The sequence below is a fragment of the Meleagris gallopavo genome, chromosome Z, assembly GCF_905368555.1.
Source record: "Meleagris gallopavo chromosome Z, MGAL_WU_HG_1.1, whole genome shotgun sequence".
NCBI lineage: Eukaryota > Metazoa > Chordata > Aves > Galliformes > Phasianidae > Meleagris > Meleagris gallopavo.
This window is the reverse complement of record NC_139435.1, coordinates 89,653-117,438: the sequence shown is the minus strand read 5'-3', so window position 1 is coordinate 117,438 and position 27,786 is coordinate 89,653. Positions and strand designations below refer to the sequence as shown.

Below are 27,786 nucleotides of genomic sequence, written 5' to 3'. Positions count from 1 at the left end.
GAACCCCACTCAACCCGCCACAACCCTAATTAGCATCATAGCCTCATTAGGGTTATAGAAGACACCCAACCACCCCACCAATGACCTTAATCAGCACTAATTAGTCTAATTAAAGCTTCCTCTCTCCCCTCCCCAGAATGGATGATCAGGTCTTTGAAATGGAAACCGAGAGCACTGACAGGTCCTGGAAGGGAAAAGAGAGGCTGCAGAAAGAGATATTTGATTGGCTATGGGATGGGATGGGATGGGATGGGATGGGATGGGATGGGATGGGATGGGATGGGATGGGATGGGATGGGATGGGATGGGATGGGATGGGATGGGATGGGATTGGCTTAACTTTGCTTAGTCTGGCTTGGCTTTGCTTGGCTTAGCTTGGCCATCCTACCCCAATGCCCCGCAACTTTATGACCCTGGAGGACCCTCCTACCCCACAACTCTATGATCTTGGAGGATCATCCCAAACCAACAAGCCCACAACTCTATGACCTTGGAAGACCCTCCTACCCCAATGCCCTCCAACTCTATGATCCTGGAGGACTATCCTACCCCACCCAACAGCTCTATGATCTTGGAGGACCATCCTACCCCCATCCCCACAACTCTATGATCTTGGAGGATCATCCTACCCTGCCTAACAGCCCTATGATCCTGGAGGACCCTTCTATCCCAATCCCTAGAACTCTATGACCTTGGAAGACCCTCCTACCCCATTGTCCTCCAACTCTATGATCCCGGAGGACCATCCTACCCCACCCAACAGCTCTATGACCTTGGAGGACCCTCCTACCCAACCACCCGACAACTCTGTGATCCTGGAGGACCCTCCTTGCCCACCACTCTGCAACTCTATGATCTTGGAGGACCATCCCAACCCAACCACCCCACAACTCTATGACCCCAGAGGACCCTCCTACCCCATTAACTCTATGATCCTGGAGGACCATCTCATCCGCCCTTCCATTCTACCAATGGAAACACCACACAGAGGCAAAAGAAAACTCATTTAATTAACAAACGTTCGGCTAATGAACCCCACTAATTAAGCACGGGGAAAGTTCTGGAACTCCTTCTGATCTTTGTGGAAGAGTTGAGCCAGGATGTGGTCTGCTGTGTCCATGAAGTATTTGTTCATACGAAGGGTCTTCAGTTCCTATAGGAAAACAAGGTGGCTACCAAATGTGGGGCTGTGGCTACCAAATTTAGGCCTATGGCTACCAAATATGGGGTCTGGCTACCAAATATGGGCCCTTGGCTACCAAATATGGGGCTGTGGCTACCAAATATGGGGCAGTGACTACCAAACTTAGGCCTATGGCTACCAATATAGGCCTGTGGCAACCAAATATGGGCCCTTGGCTACCAAGTATGGGATCTGGCTACCAAATATGGGGCTGTGACTACCAAATTTAGGTCTGTGGCTGCCAAATATGGGGTCTGGATACCAAATACGGACCCACAGATGCCAAATAGGGATCCACTGCTCCCCAAAAATGGCTTCCAAAGATGGATCTATTGCTATCCATATAGACCGATGGCTGCCAAATAAGGACCCACAGCTACTAATAGAGACCGATAGCTGCCAAATAGGGATCCATCCCTACCAAATATGGACATACAGATGCCAAATAGGGATCCATTCCCAATAGAGAAGCATGGCTGCCAAATATGGATCCATTGCTACCCATATAGACCCTGGCTGCCAAATATGGATCCATTTGTCCCCATATGGACCCATGGCTGCCAAATACGGATCCATTTGTCCCCATATGGACCCATGGCTGCCAAATACGGATCCATTTGTCCCAATATGGACCCATGGCTGCCAAATACGGATTCATTTGTCCCAATATGGACCCATGGCTGCCAAATATGGATCCATTTGTCCCCATATGGACCCATGGCTGCCAAATACGGATTCATTTGTCCCCATATGGACCCATGGCTGCCAAATACGGATCCATTTGTCCCAATATGGACCCATGGCTGCCAAATACGGATTCATTTGTCCCCATATGGACCCATGGCTGCCAAATACGGATCCATTTGTCCCAATATGGACCCATGGCTGCCAAATACGGATTCATTTGTCCCCATATGGACCCATGGCTGCCAAATATGGATCCATTTGTCCCCATATGGACCCATGGCTGCCAAATACGGATTCATTTGTCCCCATATGGACCCATGGCTGCCAAATACGGATCCATTTGTCCCAATATGGACCCATGGCTGCCAAATACGGATTCATTTGTCCCAATATGGACCCATGGCTGCCAAATATGGATCCATTTGTCCCCATATGGACCCATGGCTGCCAAATACGGATTCATTTGTCCCCATATGGACCCATGGCTGCCAAATACGGATCCATTTGTCCCAATATGGACCCATGGCTGCCAAATACGGATCCATTTGTCCCCATATGGACCCATGGCTGCCAAATACGGACCCATTTGTCCCCATATGGACCCATGGCTGCCAAATACAAAGCCATTGCTCCCCATATAGACCCATAGCTGCCAAATAAAGAACCATTAGAACCAGTACAGCCCCACATCTGCCCAATAGGGATCCATTACTCCCAATCCAGCCCCATATCTGCCAAATAGAGATCCCCATCTGCCAAATACTGACCCATTAGACCCAATACAGCCCCATATCTGCCAAATATAGACCCATAGCTGCCAAATAGGGATCCATTCGACCCAATGGAACCCCCCGGCTTGCCAGATACGGATCCATGGCTACCAACCTCGCCCTTTTGGCTACCAACACCCCCCTCCTCACCTCCTTCCCAGTGCTGTAAGCCACCACCAGCAGCAGCTCCTCGTCACAGACGCTCCTCAGATAATGTTGAGTCCCGACAGGAAAAAATATCACATCCCCTATCGCGATATCGAACGTCACCGTTGTCCCTGATTCCATCACCAAGCCAGCCTGGATTAACAAAGCCACTAATTAATGGCGTTAATGATTTTTGGCTATCCATAGCTGCCAAATAAAGACCATAGCTCTCCATAGAGACACGTAGCTGCCAAATAGGGATCCATTACACCCAGTAGACCCTCACAGCTGCCAAATAGGGATCCATTAGACCCATGTAGACCCAAAGCTGCCAAATAAAGATCCATTCTACTCAATACAGCCCCACAGCTGCCAAATAGGGATCCATTACACCCACTAGAGCCCCCATTGCTGCCAAATAGAGATCCATGACCGAACCCCCAGCATTAATTAACCCCAGAGTGCATTAATGAGCCCTTTAATGAGCCCTCCGTACCCTGGCGCAGCCGCTGACAACGTAGGCGAGCTCGTTAGCGTTGAAATGGTAATGAGGCTGGCCCAGCTCGTTAACGAAGATCCTTAACGTGGCCAAAGTGAGCGAATGGCTCTCCTAGAATAAAATAAAGCCCAAAAAAGGTCCTGCAGGGGGGAAAAAAAATATATGCAGGACCTGGAAGGGTGAAAGGAATAATTAAGATACCTCATTAAGGGATTGTATGTAAATGAGCTCCATCGGGGTTGGCAAGGTCCTGGAAGATCGATACGGAGCCCATTGGAATTCACCACCTCGGAAAGCGTGGACTGGAGAAGCTGAAAGGGATGAAAAGGTCCTGGAAGGTTAATGAAGGGGTTAATTAAGGGCCTGGAAGGGTAATGAGAGGGAAATTTCCGAGGCTAATTAAGCTATGGGGCTAATTAGGGTCCTGGAAGGGTGATTGGTGCTCTTCTCCTTCCCTAATGATCCTATGGGGCTAATTAGGGTCCTGGAAGAGTAATTAGGGGCCCATCTCCAACCTTAATGCCTTTAGGATCCTAATTAAGGTCCTGGAAGGGTAACTAGGGGGAAATTTCCGAGGCTAATTAAGCTACGGGCCTAATTAGGGTCCTGTCAGGGCCATATGGTCTCAACTCCAATCTTATCAACTTTAATGATTCTAATTAAGGCCCAGTATGTTAATTACCTCGGAGGTCATAAAAATACCGCCAAACTTGACTGTCTTCGGACTGCTTGTAATTAACGCTGTGCACTAATTGGCCCAAATTAGGAGGCAGGTTCACAGTTTGGTCCTCTGAAGCCTTCTGGAACGTTCGGATGAATTTCACTCCACCAATTGGCTGCCAGGAAGCAAAGAAACAATCAGAGGGAGCCAATCAGAAGCTTTGTACCTTCCCAGACCCAAATTCCCCTCTTTTCCCCTTCTAGGACCCACCCAATGCAATTTTCCCCCCTCAGGACCCAATTTCCCCATCTTTCCCCTTCAAGGAGCCAACCAATGCAATTTTCCCCTTCCAGGACCCAAATTAGACCCTATAGAACACAATAGAGCCCCAGTGGAACCTCAGAAGGGGATGCAACCACCTCACTATTAACCTTCCAGGACCCAAATTCCCTATAGAACACAGTAGAGCCCCACTGGAATCTCAGAAGGGGATGCAACCACCTCACTATTAACCTTCCAGGACCCAACCTCCCTATGAATACCAATAGAGCCCCAATAGAAGGTCAGATGGGGATAACACAACATAACACAACATAACACAGCATAACATAATACAACATCACAACACAACAACACAACACAACATAACACAACATAACACAGCACAACACAACACAGCATAACACAACACAGCATAACACAACATAACACAACACAACATAACACAACACAACACAGCATAACATAATACAACATCACAACACAACAACACAGCACAACATAACACAACACAACATAACACAACACAACATAACACAACATAACACAACACAACACAGCATAACACAACATAACACAACATAACATAACACAGCATAACATAATACAACATCACAACACAACAACACAACACAACACAACATAACACAACACAACACAGCATAACACAGCATAACACAACACAGCATACACAACACAACGCAACACAACACAACACAGCATAACACAACATAACACAACACAACACAACATAACACAGCATAATACAACATCACAACACAACAACACAACATAACACAGCATAACACAACACAGCATAACACAACATAACACAACACAACACAACATAACACAGCATAACATAATACAACATCACAACACAACAACACAACACAACATAACACAACATAACACAACACAACATAACACAGTATAACACAGCATAACATAATACAACATCACAACACAACAACACAACACAGCATAACACAACATAACACAACACAACATAACACAACATAACAGCATAACATAATACAACATCACAACACAACAACACAACACAACACAACATAATACAACATAACACAGCATAACATAATACAACATCACAACACAACAACACAACACAACATAACACAACATAACACAACATAACACAACATAACACAACACAACACAGCATAACACAACATAACACAACACAACACAGCATAACACAACATAACACAACACAACATAACACAACACAACATAACACAACATAACACAGCATAACATAATACAACAACACAACATAACACAACATAACACAACATAACACAACACAACATAACACAGCATAACATAATACAACATCACAACACAACAACACAACATAACATAACACAACACAGCATAACATAATACAACATCACAACACAACAACACAACACAACATAACACAACACAGCATAACACAACATAACACAACACAACATAACACAACACAGCATAACACAACATAACACAACACAACACAGCATAACATAATACAACATCACAACACAACAACACAACATAACACAAGACAACACAGCATACACAACACAACACAACACAACACAGCATAACACAGCATAACACAACACAACACAGCATACACAGCAAAACGCAACACAACATAACACAGCATAACATAATACAACATCACAACACAACAACACAACACAACACAACATAACACAACATAACACAACACAACACAACACAACACAACACTGTCGCGACACATGTAACAGCCACAAGGGCAGCGACAACGATCAGTGCAATGTATCCTCAGGACCCTTCCTCTCTCTGCCTCCCCCCGGGGCCCGACCTTCCCTCTGTATTCCTTTCCCACGCTTGCAGAGCTGCCCACCTCCTTCTCCAACAAACAAGACATCATTTCCATCCATGAGCAGAAATCAGGCCCCAGACATTGATCCAATTGTCCTGCTGCGCTTGTAGGACGCTCAATTAGGGAATTCTTCTTGCAACCGCCACCTTTTCTTCTAGTAAAAGCAGCAGGCATTAGCACACCCCGCTTCGCTCTGAGCTGAGCAGGCCGCCCGGTGAGGACCAAGTGCGGAACTGGTGAGGTCAGTGCTGGAGAAGGGGAAAGCGCCCAGCTGCACTGGCGGCGCCGAGCCCCTCAGCAACAGGCAGGCGGGACGCGGCTCCCTGCAGGCCCCGCACAGGTCGGCGGCACGGCAGAGGTCACCGCCTGCGCCGCTTCAGAAGTGAAGGGGAGTCGCCTAAGGGTCCCTTCGCGGTCTTCCTGCTCCTCTTTCCCCCCCTTCCTGGTCCGGACCTTTCCTCACCGCTAACAGACTGGCTTCTCGAAGCCGGCAAGCGGCGCAGCTGGCAGTCTGATTCCGCCTTTGAGAAGGGGCTTTTATTCTGCAGGTACGAATTCAGAATCTGACACAGCCGCCGCCCGTCAGATCCACGTTCTGCCCAGAACATCCATCTTCCCTGCAACGGCTCTCTAGGCCGCGTCTGCGCGCGATATTTAAGCGCCTTTTTCTTACGCCTGCCCCCGGCCTTGGGGCCGTCCTCCCAGTCCTGCAGCATGCCCGCAGGTTCCACCTCCAGGCGCCACTTCGGGGGCCTTTTCCCCCGCTCTCGGGAGCTCCCGTTACCCACCCGTCCGGGACGCCACCGCGGACTCCCAGCTCACCGCTCCCCGACGGGGGATTCCGGGCCCAACCCCCAGCACTACCGCCCTCCTCCCGGCCCACCAGGAGGGGCTCTGCGGCCCCACACCGGCAGCTCCGCGCCGAGCCCGAGCCCGAGCCCGAGCCCGAGCCCCTCCTTCCGGCCGCTCCGCCCGCCCCTGCCGGTGCACCGGAGCCGCAGGCCGGGGCTCCGCGCTCGCTTGGCGCTGCGGTGCGTCTCGGTCACTCGCACTCGGGAGCCTCCGCCGACCCCAGGGCACGGGGGAAATCCCCTCACCTCGGTCCGTGCACGAAGTTACCGGGTCGCAGAGCCCAGCACCCGCGGCTTTACAGAGCCCGTCCTTACCCAGCGTCTCGGTTTCCTATCGGCCGTCCCGCTGAAACCAGGGCGTGCGCCTATCCCGTCCAGGGCAGCGGGGAGACCCCCAGCAGGCGACGGTGATCCCGGACCAGCCCCCAAACCGTTGGAAATGTCCAAATAATTTTGTCCGGACGGTGTGTCTGATAAAGCAGGTTTTGTTCGCCATTGCAATGGCGGGCGTCCCACAAGCAGGAGCGCCCACGGACACAGCGCGACAGCCTTTGTACCCTGTTTCCTCCCCCCTGCCCTGCTTCCCACTGGCTGGGCACTCCAGGTTCACAGTCTTATCAGAGGATTTACATTTGTTATTCACTTGTCCGTTGGTTTGTTGTCTGGTGTCAGTCAGCAGCCATCCCGTTGTTTCCAGGATGCCTCAGCGCTCTTCCTGCCGTATTGACGTGGTGATTTGCTTCCAAGTTCTCTGGTTTGATCTGGTGCAGGATATTCTTGCAGCGTGTATGACAAAATATACATATGTACAGCTATGCACACCTATATACAGAGCGTGCGTTCCTGGGAAGGGTAATTTAGAGGATAAGTGACGTAAACTTAAACGTAAGGATCAGAGATCTTGCCCCAAGCTAAGCAGAAAGACTCCCCAAAAGAACTACGACAGCGGACATCATGAAATAAAAATATATACTATCCAATTCTAATGCAGAAACAACATTTGATTCCCACATTAGGAACCTATAGGACCACATAAGGACCCTGTAGGACCCCATAAAACCCCTAAAAACCCAACATCGCCCCCTGCTGGCATCGTACCGCCACCACGTGGCTGCCAGGGCGCCGCCATTTTGGAACGACGCCGGCTTCATCACTTCTGCTCTCTACCGGCAGCGCCGCAGCGAGCGCATGGGCAGTGCCAGCCTCAAGCAGCGCATGCGCACGCTATGCTGCTCATTGGCACAGAAGAGCGCGTACGCAGTTGGCTCCCATTGGACCCCATTGCCACCCCCACTGAATCCCATTGGTTCCCACTGGATCCCATTCCATCCCACTGCCACCCCACTGGATCCCGTTAACACCCCATAGGATCCCATTGGACCCTACTGCCACCCTATAGGATCCCATTGGATCCTATTGCCTCCCCACTGAATCCCAGTGGACCCTATCGGACCCCATTGCCAACCCACTGCATCCCACTGCACCCCATTGGATCCCATTGGATCCTGCTGCCATCCCATTAGATCCCATTGGTTCCCATTTGACCTTATTGGACCCCATTGTCTCGCATTGGACTCCACTGCCACCCTATTGGATCCCATTGCATCCCTTTGGACCCTATTGCCACTCCATGGGATTCCATTGCCAACCCATTGCATCCCATTGGCTCCCATTGGATCCCACTGCCACTCCTTTGGATCCCATTGGATCCCACTGCCACCCTATAGGATCCCATTAAATCCCATTGCCACACCATTAAATCCCATTGCATCCCATTGGATGCCTCTGCCACCCTACTGAATCCCATTGGACCCCATTGGTTCCCATTGGATCCCATTGCCACCCTACTGAATCCCACTGGACCCCATTAAATCCTATTGCCACCCCATTGCCACCCCATAGAATCCCATTCGATTGATTTAAATCCCATTACCACCCCACTGGACCTCACTGGATCCTATTGGACCCCATTAAATCCCATTGCCACCCTACTGGACCCCATTGCCACCCTATAGGATACCATTGGACCCTGTTGCCTGCCTATAGGATCCCATTGGATCCCATTCCCACCCCATTCCCACCCCCTCTCCTATTGGCTCCCCTAATTACCCCACCCCCAATTAACCCTAATTAACCCACCTAACCCCTTGTTATCTCTCTCCAGGACCCCAAATCCTATGAGCGCCATGCTGTCCCGCTTCCGCCTGACCCTACAACGCTGTGTGCACACAAGGGAGAAGGGGAAACCTCTCATGTTGAACCCCCGCACCAACAAGGTCAGTCGGCCCCTTAATTACCTCTTAATTACTTAATTGGGGCCTCTGGTGCGGACCTTGGACCTCGTTGTGCTGTAAAACCTGCGGGATTTAAAGAGACGGCGCCCTTGGAGGACCAACAATGGGACTTTGGTCCTCCACAGGGGGTTAAAGGTGGAGGATTTAAAGAGACAGCGCTCTTGGAGGACCAGCTATGGCCACTACAGACCTTGGGGGACCAACAGTCGGACTTCGGTCCTCCACAGAGTGTTAAAGGTGGAGGATTTAAAGCGACAGCGCTCTTGGAGGACCAACAGTCACTCCCACAAACCTTAGTCCTCCACTGGTTGTAAATCCCAGTGGATTTAAAGCGACAGCGCACTCGGAGGACCAACTACAGCCCCCCCAATCTTTGGTCCTCCTGAGGCAGTCAAACATGATGGATTTAGAGCGACAGTGCTCTTGGAGGACCAACAGTCACTCTCGCAAACTTTAGTCCTCCACAAACTGTAATCCCAGTGGATTTAAAGTGACAGCACCGTTGGAGGACCAACCCCCACTTTTACAGACCTGAGCCCTCCTCATGCTGTCAAACCCATTGGATTTCAAGCGACAGCAACCCTCGGAGGACCAACAGTCGGATTTCTCTGTTCCAGGGCATGGCTTTCACCTTGCTGGAACGGCAGATGTTGGGTCTCCAAGGTCTCCTCCCCCCCAAAATCGAAACCCAGGACATCCAAGCGCATTGCTGCTCTGAGTCAAGCGCATGCGCTGTACGTCTCTGTGTATGGAGCATGCGCAGAACGACCCGAGAATTGGAGCATGCGCAGATAATGGCTGACTGTGACGCATGCATATTATAGTCAATGCGTGTTTCACGAGACGCATGCGTAGTACAGAGTTCGATTTAGCGCATGCGCATTTCGGGGCAGGATGAGGTGCATGCGCAGTAGGAACTATAGCTTGGCACGTGGGCGTTGGCTGGCTAAGTATAACGTACGTTAAAGCGCATCCACCCCGCCGCATGCGCAGTATGTGGCAAAATAAGGAGTATGCGCACTACGCGTTTCTGAGCCTCGCGCATGCGCAGTACTTATCTGGTCAGCGTATATGTTCTGCGCTTGTGCGTTTAGAGGCCTTGCGCGTGCGCACTGCGTGCTTGCAGCCGTGAACGCATCCTGCGCGTGCTGTCTTTGTGCATACGGCGCATGCGCGGTGTCTTTGAATCCTGCGCGTTATTATTGCGCACGCGCAACTTCCGGCTTAGTGATGCGCAATATTAGCAGTGTGCTGCGCATGCGCAGCTTCCGGCTGTTTGACGCATGCGTAGCGAGTGGCACCGTGCTGCGCATGGGTAAATTCCGGCTGTCAGACGTATGCTCCGGGAGGGGCACCTTGTCGCGCATGCGCAGTGTTGCATATGGAGCGCGTGCGCATTGAGCGCTTTAATTTGGAGCATGCGCGTTGCTTTTTTTTTTGGGAGGGGAGCGCGTATGTCGTGCGTGAGCTCCGTGTTTGAATAGGGCGCATGCGCAATGTTGCGGCTGTTTCTTGCGCATGCGCAGCGCTCAGTCTGACTAGCGCACGCGCAGTCTCGCTGTCGCCGTTTTTACGCCTGCGCGGAGCGCGCAGTTTGGATCTTGCGCGCGGCAGTGCCGTTCCCGCCGAGCGGCTGCAGACGCGTCGGGCGGCGGCTCGCTTTGGGCCCTTCCATCCCGTAATGGCATCCGGGGAGCTGGAGGCTTTGTGCTGCCACATCAACGCCCAGATCGGCTCCGTGAAGAAGCTGCTCCAATTGCGGGCTATCGGTAGAACGGCTGCGATCGGGTGAAGGAGCCGCCGCGGGGGGCGGCTAATGATTCGCCGCTTGCTTGTGCCTTCATCAGGGCGAGAGCCGTCGCTGCACCAGGTGCTGAGGAGCGTGGGGCAGGAGCTGGCGGAGCTGCACGGCTTGCTGGGCCGAATGGAAGGGGAGCTCAGTCAGCAGCGGCAGTTGGCGGCCGCGCTCCAGGTAAGCCGATGGGTTGGCTCGTTAGCGCGGCCCGTTAGCGCTCCGTCTCATTAAGCTCGGCACAGGAGATGAGGAGCCGTGTGGACAAGGAGAGGGCGGAAGCGGAGCTCTTGCTTGGCAACGTCCCGACGGAGCTGCGCTGTGGCCCGAAAAAGGAGCCTCGGCTCATTAAGAAGCCAATTAAGGAGGCCAAGTTCATGAAGGAGGCGGCGCTAATTACCGTGGAGGAGTTGGAGAACGTTCCAGGGTAAGGAAGCCATGGTTGCAGTTGATTTCGTCCCTTTCGATTCGGTGCCCGCCGTTGCTTTTCCTTCTCTTCTTCCGGCTCAGGGCTAATTAATGTCTTAATTGATTGCATTTATGAGGATGAGAGGGGTAGTGTTAATTAGCGAGTTCCGTTTCTGGCTCTGTTTCCTGCTCTATTTCTCCTCTGCTTCCACTTTCTGCTCTATTTCCTGGTCCATTTCTGCTCTATTTCTGTTTTTCGGGTCTGTTTCCTCTTCTATTTCCTCCCTATTTCCCCATACAGGATTCTGTTTCCTCCCTATTTCACCTTATAGGATTCTGTTTCCTCCCTGTTTCCCTTTATAGGGTCCTATTTCCTCTCGATTCCCATTTCCTGTTCTATTTCCCATTCTATTTCCCCGCCTTTTCCATTTTCTGGTCTATTTCCAGGTTGTGTTCCCACACTACTTCCATTTCCTGGTCTATTTCCTGTTCTGTTTCCTTTCTGTTTCCCCTTGCAGGGGTCTATTTCCTATCTATTCCCATTTTTTGGCCCATTTCTGGGTTCTACTCCCCCCTTCCTCTTCTGTTTCCTCTTCTGTTTCCCCCCTCCCTTCCCATTTTTGCCCCTATTTCCCACCTTATCCACCCTTCCCCCCCATTTCCTCTTCTATTTCCTCTCTATTCCCATTTTCTCTGCTGTTTCCCCCCTCCACCCCCACTTCCCCCCGTTTCCCCTACTACTTCCCCTCTCTTGGCATTTTTGCCCCTATTTCCCATCCTATCCCCCCTCTACTCCCATTTCCTCTTCTATTCCCCATTCTCTTCCCTCTCTACTCCCATTTCCTGCCCTATTTCTTGTTGCATTTCCCAATTTCCCCCCCTGCTCCCACCCCCACTTTCCCCCCACTTCCCCCCGTGCCCCCCACTTTTCCCCCTATTTCCCCCCGGGCCCCCTCACCCACTTCCCATTTCCCCCCCTACTTCCTTCCTCCTTCCACCCCTTTTTCCTCTTCCAGCTACATGAGAGGCCGACTGACCCTGGCCCAAATCAACACCACCCTCCAAGCCCTCCACGCCGCCGCCGCCTCCAAATACAAAATCCTCCACCAAAACCCCAAATCGATGCCCACCGCCGTCTGTTCCCTCTACCATCGCTTCCAGGAAGAGGAGACCAAAGAAACCAAAGGTAACATTTCCGGGTGGAAGTCAAGAGGAAGCGTTTCCTCTTCTGTTACGTAGCTTCAGCTCTGGTTTTCTTTTTTTCCCTAGGTGAGATTTTCGTGGTGGAGGCCGATCTCAAGGAATTCACCCAGCTGAAGATGGATAAGAGATTCCACACCATTCTCAACGTCCTCCGCCATTGCCAACGGGTTCGGGAGGTGCGGGGGGGCCGGCTGGTTCGTTATGTCCTTTGTTAATGAGCTGCGATTAATTAGCATCTCTAGAAGTCATTAAATAATTAGCATCAGCACTTCAGTCTATGGTGTGTTGGTTGAAGCGTTGGCTGGAGGACTAATGGCAGCTGGAGGCGGCCGCCTGGTTCGTTATGTCCTTTGTTAATGAGCTACGACTAATTAGCACCTCTTTAAGTCATTAATTAATTAGTCTCAGCACTTGGGTAGAGGCTGGAGGACTAATGGCAGCTGGAGGACTAATGGCGGCTGGAGGACCAATGGCAGCCCTAATTACCTCTCCACCCCCCGATTAGCCCGCTAATAATCACCATTCCCAATTCGCACCGTGTCATGTCATTAAGTACCCCCGCTAATTGCCCCTCCCCCCTCTAATTACCCCTCTCTCCTCTAATTGCCCTCTCTAATTACCCCCACCCCCTCTAATTACCCCTCTTCCCTCTAGTTACCTCCTCTAATTACCCCTACCCTGCTAATTACCCCCTCTAATTACCCCTACTCCCTCTAATTATCTCCTCTGATTGCTCTCAGTTCCTCTAATTACCTTCTCTAGTTACATCCCCTAATTACCCTAATAGCCCCATTCTCCCCTATCTCTCCAGCCCCAGCCAATCACGCCGCTCCCCCCCACCCAAATCCCGCCCTCTCTCCCCGCCCCCAGACTCCGATTGGCCCTCACCTCAAGCGCCGCTCTCTCACTGGCCGCTCCGCGGCCACGTCTTCCTTCTGATTGGCCGCGAGCTCGTCAATCACCCTACAAAGCCCCGCCTCCCGGAAGGACCCTCAGAGCCGATGTTTCCCGCCCTCCATTCGGCGCCGGCCGCCGCGGCGGACGGTGCTCCGGCGCTTGCTGATCCTACAGCTAAGTAACGGCGATTTTTAAAGCCGCCAGCACTCCGAAAACGGTAAGAAGGGAACGGGAGGGGGCGGAGAGAAGCGGAGGACTCAACCGGGACGGGTAGAGCGCTTGGGGGGGGAGGGGAGGAAGGAGGAACTAGCCAAAGCCCATCCCCCATTGGCAACCGTTGCTAGTTTACATTCCATTAGATCTCACTGGATCCTATTGGATCCTATTGTCACCCCATTGCATCCCATTGGTTCCCTTTAGATCCTATTGGATGCCATTGCATCCCATTGGATCCCATTGGACCCCATTGCCACCCTATTGCATCCCATTGGACCCCATTGGACCCCATTGTCACCCTATTGAATCCCATTGGACCTCATTGGACCCCATTGCCACCCTATTGCATCCCATTGGACCTCATTGGACCCCATTGCCACCCTATTGCATCCCATTGGACCCCATTGGACCCCATTGTCACCCTATTGAATCCCATTGGACCTCATTGGACCCCATTGCCACCCTATTGCATCCCATTGGACCTCATTGGACCCCATTGCCACCCTATTGCATCCCATTGGACCCCATTGGACCCCATTGTCACCCTATTGAATCCCATTGGACCTCATTGGACCCCATTGCCACCCTATTGCATCCCATTGGACCTCATTGGACCCCATTGCCACCCTATTGCATCCCATTGGACCTCATTGGACCCCATTGTCACCCTATTGAATCCCATTGGACCTCATTGGACCCCATTGCCCCCTATTGCATCCCATTGGACCTCATTGGACCCCATTGCCCCCTATTGCATCCCATTGGACCCCATTGGACCCCATTGCCACCCTATTGCATCCCATTGGACCCCATTGCCACCCTATTGAATCCCATTGGATCCCATTGGACCCCATTGCCACCCTATTGCATCCCATTGGACCCCATTGGACCCCATTGCCACCCTATTGAATCCCATTGGACCCCATTGCCACCCTATTGAATCCCATTGGACCCCATTGGACCCCATTGCCACCCTACTGAATCCCATTGGACCCCATTGCCACCCTACTGAATCCCATTGGATCCCATTGCCTTCCACTGGTCACTTTATTTCCTAAATCTTCTCATTTATGCCATTTAAAACTTGAAAAGATAAAAAACCCTATTCCTATATTGTTGATAATTAAGCCAAAAACATAATATGGGCCCATTGCCACCCCATTGAATCCCATTGGACCCCATTAAATCCTATTGCCATGCCATTGGACCCCATTGCCACCCTATTGGACCCTATAGGATCCCATTGGACCCCATTAAATCCCATTGCCACCCTATAGAATCCTATTGGATGCCATTGGACACCATTGCCACCCCATAAGATGACATTGGATCCCCCTGGACCCCATTATATCCCATTGCCACCCCGTTGGGCCCAATAGCCACCCCATTAGATCCCATTGGTTCCCATTGGACCCTGTTGAATCCCATTTGATCCCACTGAATCATAGAGTCATAGAATCACAAGGTTGGAAAAATGGTTCCGATTGGATCCTATTACCACCCTATAGGGTCCCATTGGATCCTATTGCCACCCCATTGGAACCTATTGGACCCATTGCACCCCATTGCCACCCTATTGTATCCCATTGGACCCCACTGAATCCCATTGGATCCCATTGGATCCCACTGCCACCCTATAGGATCCCATTGGGCCCCATTTGACCCATTAAATCCCATTACCACCCCGTTGGACCCTATTGGATCCCTTTACCACCCTATAGGATCCCACTGGATCCCATTGCCATCCCATTGGATCCCATTCGACCCCATTAAATCCCATTGCCACCCCATTGGACCCTGTTGCCTCCCTATAGGATCCCATTGGATCCCATTCCCACCCCATTCCCACCCCCTCTCCTATTGGCTCCCCTAATTACCCCCCCCCCCAATTAACCCTAATTAACCCGCCTAACCCCTCGTTATCTCCTCTCCAGGACCCCAAATCCTATGAGCGCCATGCTGTCCCGCTTCCGCCTGACCCTACAACGCTGTGTGCACACCAGGGAGAAGGGGAAACCTCTCATGTTGAACCCCCGCACCAACAAGGTCAGTCGGCCCCTTAATTACCTCTTAATTACTTAATTGGGGCCTCTGGTGCGGACCTTGGACCTCCGACCTCCAGTCGGACTTTGGTCCTCCACAGGGCGTTAAAGGTGGAGACAGCGCTCTTGGAGGACCAGCTATGGCCACTACAGGCCTTGGAGGACCAACAGTTGGGCTTTGGTCCTCCACAGGGGGTTAAAGGTGGAGGATTTAAAGAGATAGTGCTCTTGGAGGACCAACAGTCACTCCCACAAACCTTGGTCCTCCACAGGCTGTAAATCCCAGTGGATTTAAAGTGACAGCGCCCTTGGAGGACCAACAGTTGCTCCAACAAACTTTAGTCTTCCACAGGCTGTAAATCCCAGTGGATTTAAAGAGACAGTGCCTTTGGAGGACCAACAGTTGCTCCTACAAACCTTAGTCCTCCACAGGCTGTAAATTCCAGTGGATACAAAGAGACAGCACTCTTGGAGGACCAACAGTCGCTCTGACAGATGTTGGTCCTCCACAGGGTGTTAAAGGTGGAGGGTTTAAAGCAACAGCGCTCTTAGAGGACCAACTACAGCCCCCACAATCTTTGGTCCTCCTGAGGCAGTCAAACATGATGGATTTAGAGCGACAGTGCTCTTGGAGGACCAGCAGTCACTCTCGCAAACTTTAGTCCTCCACAGACTGTAATCCCAGTGGATTTAAAGTGACAGCACCGTTGGAGGACCAACCCCCACTTTTACAGACCTGAGTCCTCCTCATGCTGTCAAACCCATTGGATTTCAAGCGACAGCAACCCTCGGAGGACCAACAGTCGGATTTCTCTGTTCCAGGGCATGGCTTTCACCTTGCTGGAACGGCAGATGTTGGGTCTCCAAGGTCTCCTCCCCCCCAAAATCGAAACCCAGGACATCCAAGCTCTACGTTTCCATAAGAACATGGCCAAGATGAGTGACCCCCTTCAAAAGTGAGCTTCGTCAGCCTGTTGGTCCTCCAATGCCGCCATGTTTACGCCCCAACAACCCCTTTTTTCGTGCTTGGTGTCTTTTTAAGGTACATTTACATCATGGGCATCCAGGAAAGGAACGAGAAGCTTTTTTATAGGGTTCTCCAGGATGATATCGAGAGGTTGATGCCTGTTGTTTATACGCCTACAGTCGGACTTGCCTGTACTCAATACGGCCATATATTCCGCAGGCCGAAGTGAGGGTTTTTTTGGGGGTTTGGGGGGGATATTGGGGGGTTTTGAGGAGATTTGGGGGGGATTTTGGGTCTATTTGTGGGGATTATGGGGGGGTTGGGGGGATTATGGGGAATTTGGAGGGATTTTAAGGGTATTTTGTGGGGTTTTGGGAAGGATTCTGGGGGAATTTGGGGGTTTTGAGGGAATTTTGGAGGGATTTTGGGGGGTTTGAGGGGAATTTGGGGGTTTGGTGGGAATATTGAAGAATTTGGGGGGGACTTGGGGAATTTTGGGATTTTGAAGGTATTTGGGGGGATTTTTAGGGTATTTTGTGGGGTTTTGGGGGGATTATGAGGGAATTTCAGGGATTATGGGGGGATTTGGGGGTATTTGGGGAGATTTTAAGGTTTTTTTGTGGGGTTTTGGGGGATTATGAGGGAATTTGAGGGATTATGGGGGAATTTGGGGGTATTTGGGGAGATTTTAAGGTTTTTTTGTGGGGTTTTGGGGGGATTATGAGGGAATTTGGGGAATTATGGAGGGATTTGGGGGGGTCTTTGGGGGGATTATGTGGGATTTTGGGGGGATTATGGGGGTATTTTGGGGAATTGGGGGGATTATGGGGTAAATTGGGGGGATTGGGGGGAATATGGAGGTTTTGAGGGGATTGTGGAGGGGATTTTGGAGGAATTATGGGGGGATTTGGAGGATTATGGGAGAAGTTGAGAGATTTTGGGGGGATTATGGGGGATTTGGGGAAATTTTGGGAGAGATTTGGGGTGGATTATGGGGGATTTTAAGGGTATTTTGTGGGGTTTTGGGGGAATTTTGGGGGATTTTAAGGGTATTTTGTAGGGTTTTGGGGGAATTTTGGGGGATTTTAAGGGTATTTTATGGGGTTTTGGGGGGGATTTGGCGGAATTTTCGAGTTTTGAGTGCATTATGGGGGAAGTTGAGAGGATTTGGGGGAATTTTGGGGTTCTGGAGGGATTTTGGAGGGGATTTGGGGTGGATTATGGGGGAATTACAGGGATTATGGGGGAAGTTGGGGGGATTTGGGGGAATTTGGGGGTTTGAGGAGATTTGGGGGGATCTTGGGGGCATTTGGGGGGATTATGGTGGGAATTGGGGGATTATGGGGGGAATTGGGGGGATTTAGGGGAATTTTGGGATTTTGAGGAGATTTTGGGGGATTTGGGAGAATTTGGGTGGATTTGGGAGGATTTTAAGGGTGTTTTGGGAGGGATTTTGGTGGATTTGGGGTGGATTTGGGGGTATTTTGTTGGATTTGGAGTAAATCTGGGGTGGATTGTGGGGGGATTTTATGGGATTTGGGGGGATTTTGATGGATTTGGGGTGGATTTGGGGGTATTTTGGATTTTGGGGTATTTGGGGTACATATTGGGATATTTGGAGGGATTTGGGGGGATTTTGGGGTATTTTGTTGGATTTGGGGTGGATTTTTGATGGATTTTGGGGTATTTGATTGGATTTTGGGGTATTTTGGGGGGATTCTGAGGGACTTGGGGGAATATTGGGATATTTTGGGTGGGTTTGGGGGTATTTGTGGTGATTTTTGGGGATTTTTGAGTATTTTGGTGCATTTTGGGGGGATTATTTGGGATTTTGTCGTATTTTGATAGATTTTGGGTGGATTTGGGGGCACTTTTGTGGATTTTGGTGCATTTTGATGGATTTTGGGTGGATTTTGTTGGATTTTGGGGTATTTTGATGGATTTTTGGTGGATTTTGTTGGATTTGGGGGGATTTGGGGGATTTTGTTGGATTTGGGGGAATTTGGGAGATTTTGGGATGGATTTTGTTATTTTTTGCCTTCTTCCTTGCAGGGGTTTATTTATTTCCATCTCAGATCGAGGTCACATCAGATCTATAGTGAATAATTGGCCTGAAAACGACGTCAAGGTGAGAGCTGTCGCTTTTGCCCTTCCAGGACCTTAAAGCATCACTTCCCCTTTAACCACACACAATTTCCCTCTTCCCTTTGCCATTTCCTTTCCCTTTTCTCTTTCCCACTTCTCTCCCTTTTCCTTTTCCTTTTCCTTTTCCTTTTCCTTTTCCTTTTCCTTTTCCTTTTCCTTTTCCTTTTCCTTTTTCATTCTTCCTTTTCTTTTTCCATTCTTCTTTTTCCTTTTCCTTTTTCCTTTTTCCTTTTCCTTTTTCATTCTTCCTTGCCCTTTTCCTTTCCCTTTTCCTTTTTCACTCTTCCCTGCCCTTTTCCCATTCCCTTTCATTCTCCTTTTCTCTCTTCCCCCTTTCTTTTCCCCTTTCCCTTTCTCTTTCTTTTTTCTCTTTTCCCCTTCCACTTTTCCTTTCCCTTTTCCTTTCTACTTGTCCTTTTACTTCCCCTTTCCCTTTTCCCCCTTCCCCTCCCCTTTTCCCTTTCCCTTTCCCTTTCTCTTTCCTTTTCCCTTTCTCTTTCCCTTTCCCTTTTCTTTCCCTTTCCCTTTCCCTTCTTTCCCATTTTCTTTCCCCCTTCTCTTTTCCCTTCTCCTTTCCCTTTCCCATTTCCTTCACCCCCTTTCCCCTTCCCCTTCCGCATTTCCCTTTTCTTTTCCCCATTTCTTTTTCCCCTTTCCCTTTCCTCTTCCCTTTTCCCTTTTCCTTTCCCATTTCCTTTTTCCCTTTCCTCTTCCCTTTTCCCTTTTCCTTTCCCATTTCCTTTTTCCCTTTCCCCTTCCCTTTTCCCTTTTCCTTTCTGATTTTCTTTCCTCCTCCTCCTCTTTCCTTTTCCCCTTTTTTCCTTCCCCTTCCCCTTTCCCTTTCCCATTTCCTTTCCTCCTTTCCCCCTTTCCCTTCCCCATTTCCCATTCCCTTTTCCCACTTCCTTTCCCCTTTTCCTTTCCTCTTCCCCTTCCCTTTTCCCTTTTCCCTTTCCTTTCCCTTTTCCCTTTCCCCTTCCCCTTTTCCCTTCCCCTTCCCTTTTCCCTATTTCTCTTCCCGTTTCCCCGTTTCCTTTTCCCCTTTTTCATTTCCCCCATCCAGGCCGTTGTCGTCACCGACGGCGAACGCATTTTAGGACTCGGGGACCTCGGGGTTTATGGGATGGGAATCCCTGTAGGGAAACTTTGCCTTTACACCGCCTGTGCTGGGATTCACCCCCAGAAATGTCTGCCTGTCTGCATCGACGTCGGGACTGACAACACCGTGAGTCCTCCTGCAGGTCCTCCAGACTCCCAAAAGAACCCCAAACTCCCGAAAAACCCCGATCCCATCCCACTGTTGTTCCTCACTTAGTCTTCCAGAGCTTCATAAACCATGCAGAACCCCCAAAAAACCCCCAGACCCCATAAAAAAACCCAGTGCCATTCCTCTGTTGTCTGCCTGTAGGTCCTCCAAAGCTTTTTCAAGCCTCCAGACTCCCCAAAAAATCCAAACCCCTTAAAAAAACCCCAATCCCAACCTTCTGTTGTTCTCCTGTAGGTCCTCCAGAGCCTCTTAAACCATCCAGACCCCCCAAAAAACCCCCAGGCCCCATAAAAAACCCCAATCCCACTCTACTGTAGTCCTCTTGCAGGTCCTCCAACCCCTCTTCAACCCACCAGACACCCCCAAAAACCCTAGATCCCCCTAAAAACCCCGATCTTCCCCCCCAGAGCCTCTTAAAGGACCCCTATGCCAACAGTCCCAATCCCATCCCACTGTAGGTCCTCCAGAGCCTCTTAAATCCTCCATACCACATAAAAAATCCCCAGACCCTATAAAAAAACCCAATCTCATCCCACTGTAGTCCTTCTGCAGGATCTCCAGACCCCCCAAAAAACCCCAAACCCCCCAAAAACCCCGATCCCATCCTTCTGTTGTCTGCCTGTCCTCCAGAGCCTCTTCAACCCACCAGACCCCCAAAAAACCCCAGACCCCATAAAAATCCCCAGTCCCATTCCACTGTTGTCTGCCTGTAGGTCCTCCAGACCCTCTTAAACCCACCCAGACCCCCCTAAAAACCCCCGATCTCCTTCCCCCCGCCAGAGCCTCTTAAAGGACCCCTTTTATATGGGATTGTACCAAAAACGTGACCGCTCTCCGGCCTACGACGAGCTGATCGACGAATTCATGGAGGCCATCACAGACAGGTACAGCATCCCCCCATTTTCGGGGGTGCGTTGCCCTTTAAGAACACCCCCCCTCCTTCCCCTCCCCAGTATGGCCGACTGTCGCTCTCCTCCATAGATACGGGCAGAACACCTTGATTCAGTTTGAGGATTTTGGGAACCACAACGCCTTCCGTTTCCTCCGGAAGTACAGGGAGAAGTACTGTACCTTTAATGATGACATTCAAGGTGCGTTTTGGGGGTCCTGAGTCCTCCGAGGGGGGTTCTTGGGTCCTCCTGGAGGTCTTGGGTCCTCCAAACGGTGTTGAGTCCTCCTAGAGGTCCTCCAAGGGTGTTGAGTTCTCCAAGGGGTGTTGAGTCCTCCAACGCGTGTTGAGTTCTCCTCGGGGTCCTCCAAGGGGTCTTGGTCCTCCTAGGGGTGTTGAGTCCTTCTAGGGGTCCTCCATGGGGTGTTGAGTCCTCCTAAGGGTGTTGAGTCTTCCTAGGTGTCTTCCAAGGGGTGTTGAGTTCTCCAAGGGGTCTTGGTCCTCCTGGGGGTGTTGAGTCCTTCTAGGGGTCCTACAAGGGGCGTTGAGTTCTCCAATGGGTGTTCAGTCCTCCTAGGGGTCCTCCAAGAAGTCTTGGGTCCTCCTGGGGGTGTTAAGTCCTTCTAGGGTCCTCCAAGGGGTGTTGAGTTCTCCAATGGGTGTTGAGACCTCCTCTGGGTGTTATTGGGTCTTCCAATGGTTGTTGAGTCCTGCAACGGGTGTTGTTGAGTCCTCCAATGTCTGTTGAGTCTTCCAGCGGGTGTCGCTGAGTTTTCTCCAGTGTCCTTTGAGTCCTCCTACGTATGTTATTGAGTTCTCCAATGACTGTTGAGTCCTCCTATGAGTGACCCTGAGTCCTCCAGCATCCTTTAAGTACTCCTAGGGCTGTTACTGAGTCCTCCAACAGGTGTCGCTGAGTCCTTCAATGTCCTCTGAGTCCTCCTAGGGGTGTTGTTGAGTTCTCCTATGAGTGTCTCTGAGTCCTCCAGTGTCCTTTGAGTCCTCCTACGGGGGTTGTTGAGTCCTCCAGTGTCCTTTGAGTCCTCTTATGGGTGTTTTTGAGTCCTCCAATGAGTGTTGCTGAGTCCTCCAGTGTCCTTCGAGTCCTCCTGGGGGTTGTTGAGTCCTGTGGTGTCCTTTGAGTCCTCTTACGGGTATTTTTGAGTCCTCCGATGGGTGTCCCTGAGTCCTCCGGTGTCCTTTGAGTCCTCCGATGGGTGTCGCTGAGTCCTCCAGTGTCCTTTGAGTCCTCCAGCGGGTGTTGTTGAGTTCTCCAGTGTCCTTTGAGTCCTCTTATGAGTGTCCCTGAGTCTTCCGGTGTCCTTTGAGTCCTCCTCCGGGTCTTGTTGAGTCCTCCAGCACCAGTCAAGTTCTCCAACAACCATCCCAGTCCTGTTGTCATCCCAGGTACCGCCGCCGTCGCCTTGGCAGGCCTTTTAGCAGCCCAGAAATCAACGGGAAAACCCTTAGCAGAACACAAAGTCTTGTTTCTCGGGGCCGGAGAGGTGAGATCCGACTGTACGAATCCTCCGGGATGCTTTTAGATCTTCCGAGAGGGTGTGAAGTCCTCCCCAGGAATGGTGACAGGGTGGAAAATCGGGGTGTTTTCACCCCACCAGGCAGCGTTGGGTATCGCAAACCTCATCGTTATGGCCATGGTGGAGAATGGGGTTCCCATCGACGAGGCACGTCGGAGGATTTGGATGTACGACAAGCACGGCTTGGTCCTCCAGGTACAACCTGACAAAACAACACCCTGACCCATCCCATGGGGAGGCTTTGAGTCGTCCTGTGGGTATTGAGTTCTCCAGTGGGTGTTGAGTCCTCCTGTGGGGGTCCTTGGGACCTCCTATGTATTTTGAGTCCTCCTATGGGTGTTGAGTCCTCCAGTGGGGGTTGTTGGGTCCTCCAATGTGTTTTGAGTTCTACAGGTGTTGAGTTTTCCTATGGGGGTCTTTGAGTCCTGCTGTGGGTGTTGAGTCCTCCAGTGGGTTTTGAGTCCTTCTCTGGGGGTTGTTGGCTTCTCCAACGGGTTTTGAGTCCTCCTATGAGGGTCGTTGGGTCCTCCTGTGAATGTTGAGTCCTCCAGTGGGTGTTGAGTTCTCCAATGGGTTTTGAGTCCTCCTATGAGGGTCGTTGGGTCCTCCAAATGGGTGTTGAGTGCTCCTATGAGTGTTGAGTCCTCCTATGGGGGTCGTTGGGTCCTCCAATGGTGTTGAGTCCTCCTATGGGGGTTGTTGAATCCTCCTATGGGTGTTGAGTCCTCCTATGGGGATTGTTGGCTTCTCCAATGGGTTTTGAATCCTCCTATGGGGGTTGTTGAGTCCTCCTGTGGGTGTTGAGTCTTCCAGTGGGTTTTGAGTCCTCCTATGGGGGTCGTTGGGTCCTCCTATGAGTGTTGAGTCCTCCAGTGGGGTTTGTTCGGTCCTCCTATGGGTGTTGAGTCCTCCTATGGGCGTTGAGTCTTCCAGGGGGGGTCGTTGGGTCCTCCAATGTGTTTTGAGTCCTCCTATGGGTGTTTGATTTTTCCTTTGGGGGTCTTTGAGTCCTCCAGTGGGTTTTGAGTCCTCCAGTGGGGGTTGTTGAGTCTTCCTATGGGAGTTGAGTCCTCCTATGGGGGTTTGTTTGGTCCTTCTATGGGTGTTGAGCCCTCCTATGGGTGTTGAGTTTTCCTATGGAGGGTCATTGGGTCCTCCACCGGGTTTGAGTCCTCCAGAGGGTGTCGCTGAGTCCTCCAATGCCTTTGGAGTCCTTCAACCCCCGTCTGTACCCTGACAGGGCAGAAAAGAGAAGGTGGATTCCAACCAGGAACCATTTGCACACCCATCTCCAGGCTCCATCCCACGGACCTTCGAGGAGGCTGTGACGTCACTGAGGCCCTCGGCTATCATTGGTCAGTCGCTTGTCACCTTCCCAAGGGGGGGTTGTTGGCTTTTTTGTCCCTTCTTTTTTTGGGTCCTGGGGCCACCGACTGTTCCCTATCCCTGATTGTTTCTCAGTCTTCCACTGGAGGACTGTCCCTTTCTACTCTCTTTGGCCTCTGACTGTTCCTCAGTCCTCCACCGGAGGACTGTTCCCTCCTCCCCATTGGTTGACCGTTTCCTCCACCCCCATTGGATGACTCTCCACCCCCATTGGATGACTGTTCTCCTCTCTCCCATTGGTTGACTGATTCCTCCACCCCCATTGGTTGACCATTCCCTTCATCCTCATTGGTTGACAGTTTTTCCCCCCCCCTTTCCAGGTGTAGCGGGCGCTGGAAGACTCTTCACTCCCTCAGTCCTCCACAAGATGGCCGCCATCAACGACCGTCCAATCATCTTCGCCCTCAGCAACCCCACAACCAAAGCTGAGTGTACAGCTGAAGAGGCCTACACCCTGACAGAGGTAACCCCCCGACATTTTCGGGCTGTTTTTTGGGCTCCTTCAGTCCTCCAACAGCTCTGGAAGGACTTTGCAGGGTGTTGGAGGTCCTCCAGGAAGTCCTCCAGGTACACCAGGAGGACTTCAGGAGTGTTGGAGGTCCTCCAAGAGCTCTGGGAGGACCTTCAGGGTGCTATCAGTCCTCCAGGAGGTCCTCCAGCTACCCCAAGAGGACTTTTGGGGTGTTGGAGGACCTTCAAGAAAACTTTTGGGGGTATTTTAGGTTCTCCAAGAAACATTTTGGGGTCTTGTAGGTCCTCCAAGAGGCCTTTTAGGGTCTTGTAGGTTCTTTGGGGTCTTTTAGGGTCTTTGTGGTCTTGTAGGTCCTCCAAGATTTCTATTAGGATGTTGTAGGTTCTTTGGGGTCTTTTGGGGTCTTCGGGGTCTTATAGTTCTTTGGGGTCTTGTAGGTTCTCCAAGATTTCTTTTAGGGTCTTGTAGGTTTTTGGGGTCTTTTAGGGTCTTCAGGATCTTTTGGAGTCTTTGGGGTCTTTGGGGTCTTTTAGGGTCTTTTAGGGTCTTTTGCGGTTTTGTAGGTCCTCCAAAAATCCTATTAGGATTTTGGAGGTGACCCAGCTCCCCCCTAAAAATTCTCTTTTCCCTTTTAGGGTCGCTGTTTATTCGCCAGCGGAAGCCCCTTCGACGTCGTGACCCTAAAAGACGGCAGGAGCTTTAAACCGGGCCAAGGGAACAACGCTTACATCTTCCCAGGTTTATGGGGTGGCACCAAAAATCCTATAAGGGATTTAGGGGATATTGGGGTCATTTATAGGGTCGGGTGGGTTAATAGGGTTTTTTTTTCTTTATAGGGGTGGCGCTTGCGGTCATATTAAGCAGCGTCAGGCACATTAGCGATCGGGTTTTCCTGGAGGCTGCAAAGGTGAGCTATGGGGTTTTTGATGGGATTTATGGGGTTTCTGGGGTTTAGGGGGGATTATGGGGGATTATGGAGGATAATGGACCCTATTATTATGGGATCAAAGGGTTTATGGGGTTCTGTGGGGTTCTATGGGGGATAATGGCCCTACTATGGGATTTATGGGATTTATGTGTTCTATGGTGCTTCTGTGAGGTTCTATGGGGGATAATGGACCCTATTATGAGATTTGTGGGATTTATGGGATCTATGGCGGTCTGTGGGGTTCTATGGGGGACCATGGACCCTATTATTATGGGATTAATGGGATTTCTGGCTTCTTTGGGGCCTATGGAAACCTATGGATGTCAGTGGCCTTATTATGAGATTTCTGGGTTCTACAGGGTTCTATGGGGTTCTGTGGGTGCCCATGGGTGCCAATAGGTGCCAGTGGGTTCTATGGGTGCCAGTGGGTCTCAGTGGGTGCCAATGGGTGCCAATGGGCCCCACTGAGTCTCACTGAGTCCCATTGAGTCCCATTGAGTTCTGTGGGTCTCAATAGGTTCTATGGGTGCCAATGGGTCTCTATGGGTCTCAATGGGTCCCATTGAGTTCTGTGGGTGCCAATGGGTGCCAATAGGTGTCAGTGGATCTCAGTGGGTGTCAGTGGGTCACACTGAGTTCTATGGGTCTCAATGGGTTCTTTGGGTACCAATGGGTCTCGGGTTCTATGGGTGCCAATGGGTGTCAGTGGGTCCCATTAAGGTCTATGGGTGCCAATGGGATCTTTGGGTACGAATGGGTCTCAGTGGGTCTCAGTGGATTCTATGGGTGCCTGTGGGTGCCAATGGGTCCCATTGAGTTCCGTGGGTGCCAATGGGTCTCAATGGGTCTCAATGGGTTCTATGGGTGCCAGTGGATGTCATTGAGTTCCGCTGGGTTTTATGGGTGCCCGTGGGTTCTGTGGGTTCCAATGGGTCTTAATGGGTCTCAATGGGTGCCAGTAGGTCTCATTGAGTTCTATGGGTGTCAATGGGTCTCAGTGGGTTCTATGGGTGCCAATGGGTCATATTGAGTTCTACGGGTGCCAATGGGTCCTATTGAGTTCTATGGGTGCCAGTGGGTTCTTTGGGTGCCATTGGGTTCTATGAGTCTCAGTGGGTCTCAATGCGTCTCATTGGGTGTCTATGGGTGCCAGTGGGTCTCACTGAGTTCTATGGGTGCCAATAAATCTCAATGGGTCACAATGGGTTCTATGGGTGCCCATGGGTGCCAACATCTTCCCACCCCCTCATTTCCGCCCCCATCTCAGGCCCTCTCCGAGCAGCTCAGCCCCACGGACCTTTCCCAAGGCCGCCTTTACCCGCCCTTATCCAACATCCGCGAGGTCTCCATCTCCATCGCCATCAAGGTGAGTGTGCCAGACCCTCCCTAAAAAACAATTTACACACTCGTGTGAGTTCACACTCACCCCCTGGCCCCCCAAAACAGGTGATGGAATTCCTCTACGCCAACGGCATGGCTTTCCACTACCCAGAACCCCCCGATAAACCCAGCTACGTCCGCTCCAAAGTCTGGAGCTACGAATACGAATCGTTCGTCCCCGACGTTTATGACTGGCCACACTCCACTGTGCACTGAACGCCTTCAACACTCCGTCTGCAACGATTTCGCCCTTTTTGGCCCCGTTTCGTTGTCTTCCAATCTGATTTTTTAGTTTAAAAATTCTATTTTTGGGGTTTATTACTTCTCCCGTGCGGGCGGCGGATGCGAAACAAAGAATTTAGAAGGGCGATGCGAAGCGCGCCCGCCCGCGTCGCTTCTGGGCGCTAAACATAAAGACGACCAAAGCGCATGCGCAATAGCGGCAGTGCCCGGATATAGAGGTGACCGTGCCTGGATGTAGCGCATGCGCGGTGGCAGCAAAACCCGGGCGGTGTGAACCGCGATTACCCGGATAAGGCGCATGCGCAGTGCTAACAGCACGACGTGAACCCGGCGATTACCCGGATGTTGCGCATGCGCGGTGGTAACCAGACGCCGGAAGTGGGCCACGATTACCCGAATGAGGCGCGTACGCGGTGCTAAGAAAGAAGAACGAGAGGCCAGAGGTGCCCGGATCTGGCGCATGCGCGGTGATTGCAGATCCGGAAGTAGGAACCGCGATTACCCGGATCTGGCGCATGCGCAACGCCAACACTAACCAAAGGGATATCCGGATGTTGCGCGTGCGTAGTCCCTACAGAGCCCGGAAGAAGTGACGCCGGTAAACGGATGCGGCGCATGCGCAAAGCAAACAAACAAAAAAAAAAGCAGAGCCCTCATGCCCGGATGTCGCGCATGCGCAGTTGCGGCAATACCTGCAAACGGGAATGGCGAACCCCGGATGTAACGGCGGATATACCCGGATGTCGCGCATGCGCAGTGGCGC

General features: G+C 51.3%; 3 protein-coding genes across 11 annotated transcripts; 2 read left to right on the top strand and 1 right to left on the bottom strand.

Moving 5' to 3' along the window:
- Positions 1–989: 989 nt before the first annotated feature.
- LOC146542093 (uncharacterized) lies at positions 990–10,757 on the bottom strand. 9 transcript variants are annotated; one of them, XM_085214052.1, is made up of 9 exons: positions 9,782–10,757; positions 9,254–9,313; positions 7,272–7,799; positions 6,127–6,647; positions 3,969–4,122; positions 3,488–3,597; positions 3,284–3,397; positions 2,791–2,940; positions 990–1,153 (listed from the first exon to the last, which is right to left on the bottom strand). In XM_085214052.1, the coding sequence occupies exons 4-9, from the start codon at positions 6,277–6,279 to the stop codon at positions 1,043–1,045; spliced, it is 792 nt and encodes a 263-aa protein (XP_085070178.1). In that variant the 5' UTR covers positions 6,280–6,647; positions 7,272–7,799; positions 9,254–9,313; positions 9,782–10,757; the 3' UTR covers positions 990–1,042. The 9 variants fall into 9 exon arrangements, with proteins under 9 accessions (XP_085070178.1, XP_085070182.1, XP_085070184.1 ...); XM_085214056.1 differs by having other exon boundaries at positions 6,127–6,353; XM_085214058.1 differs by having other exon boundaries at positions 6,127–6,259.
- A 30-nt stretch (positions 10,758–10,787) lies between these two features.
- Positions 10,788–12,921, top strand: SKA1 (spindle and kinetochore associated complex subunit 1). Its single transcript, XM_085214061.1, has 5 exons — positions 10,788–11,019; positions 11,098–11,222; positions 11,288–11,469; positions 12,467–12,636; positions 12,720–12,921. Exons 1-5 carry the CDS (start codon positions 10,932–10,934, stop codon positions 12,866–12,868), a joined length of 714 nt encoding a protein of 237 aa, XP_085070187.1. The 5' UTR covers positions 10,788–10,931; the 3' UTR covers positions 12,869–12,921.
- A 689-nt stretch (positions 12,922–13,610) lies between these two features.
- Positions 13,611–27,085, top strand: ME2 (malic enzyme 2). The gene is made up of 16 exons (XM_085214047.1): positions 13,611–13,767; positions 15,701–15,812; positions 16,631–16,764; positions 16,851–17,000; positions 18,828–18,903; positions 19,984–20,145; positions 20,968–21,071; positions 21,169–21,278; positions 22,484–22,581; positions 22,696–22,809; positions 23,855–23,969; positions 24,321–24,463; positions 25,108–25,210; positions 25,309–25,379; positions 26,668–26,766; positions 26,847–27,085. The coding sequence occupies exons 2-16, from the start codon at positions 15,714–15,716 to the stop codon at positions 26,994–26,996; spliced, it is 1,728 nt and encodes a 575-aa protein (XP_085070173.1). The 5' UTR covers positions 13,611–13,767; positions 15,701–15,713; the 3' UTR covers positions 26,997–27,085.
- The last annotated feature ends 701 nt before the right edge of the window (positions 27,086–27,786 follow it).

Coding starts and splice junctions, on each gene's coding strand:
- LOC146542093 (XM_085214051.1), bottom strand. CDS start 6,821: ATGCTGCAGGACTGGGAGGACGGCCCCAAGGCCGGGGGCAGGCGTAAG. Junction 6,354..6,568: donor GAGAAGCCAGTCTGTTAGCG/GTGAGGAAAGGT, acceptor CCCCTTCTCCAG/CACTGACCTCACCAGTTCCG. Junction 3,598..3,968: donor GTATTTTTATGACCTCCGAG/GTAATTAACATA, acceptor CATCCCTTTCAG/CTTCTCCAGTCCACGCTTTC.
- SKA1 (XM_085214061.1), top strand. CDS start 10,932: ATGGCATCCGGGGAGCTGGAGGCTTTGTGCTGCCACATCAACGCCCAG. Junction 11,223..11,287: donor AGTTGGCGGCCGCGCTCCAG/GTAAGCCGATGG, acceptor AGCTCGGCACAG/GAGATGAGGAGCCGTGTGGA. Junction 11,470..12,466: donor GAGTTGGAGAACGTTCCAGG/GTAAGGAAGCCA, acceptor TTCCTCTTCCAG/CTACATGAGAGGCCGACTGA.
- ME2 (XM_085214047.1), top strand. CDS start 15,714: ATGAGCGCCATGCTGTCCCGCTTCCGCCTGACCCTACAACGCTGTGTG. Junction 25,380..26,667: donor TTTTCCTGGAGGCTGCAAAG/GTGAGCTATGGG, acceptor CCCCCATCTCAG/GCCCTCTCCGAGCAGCTCAG. Junction 26,767..26,846: donor CCATCTCCATCGCCATCAAG/GTGAGTGTGCCA, acceptor CCCCCAAAACAG/GTGATGGAATTCCTCTACGC.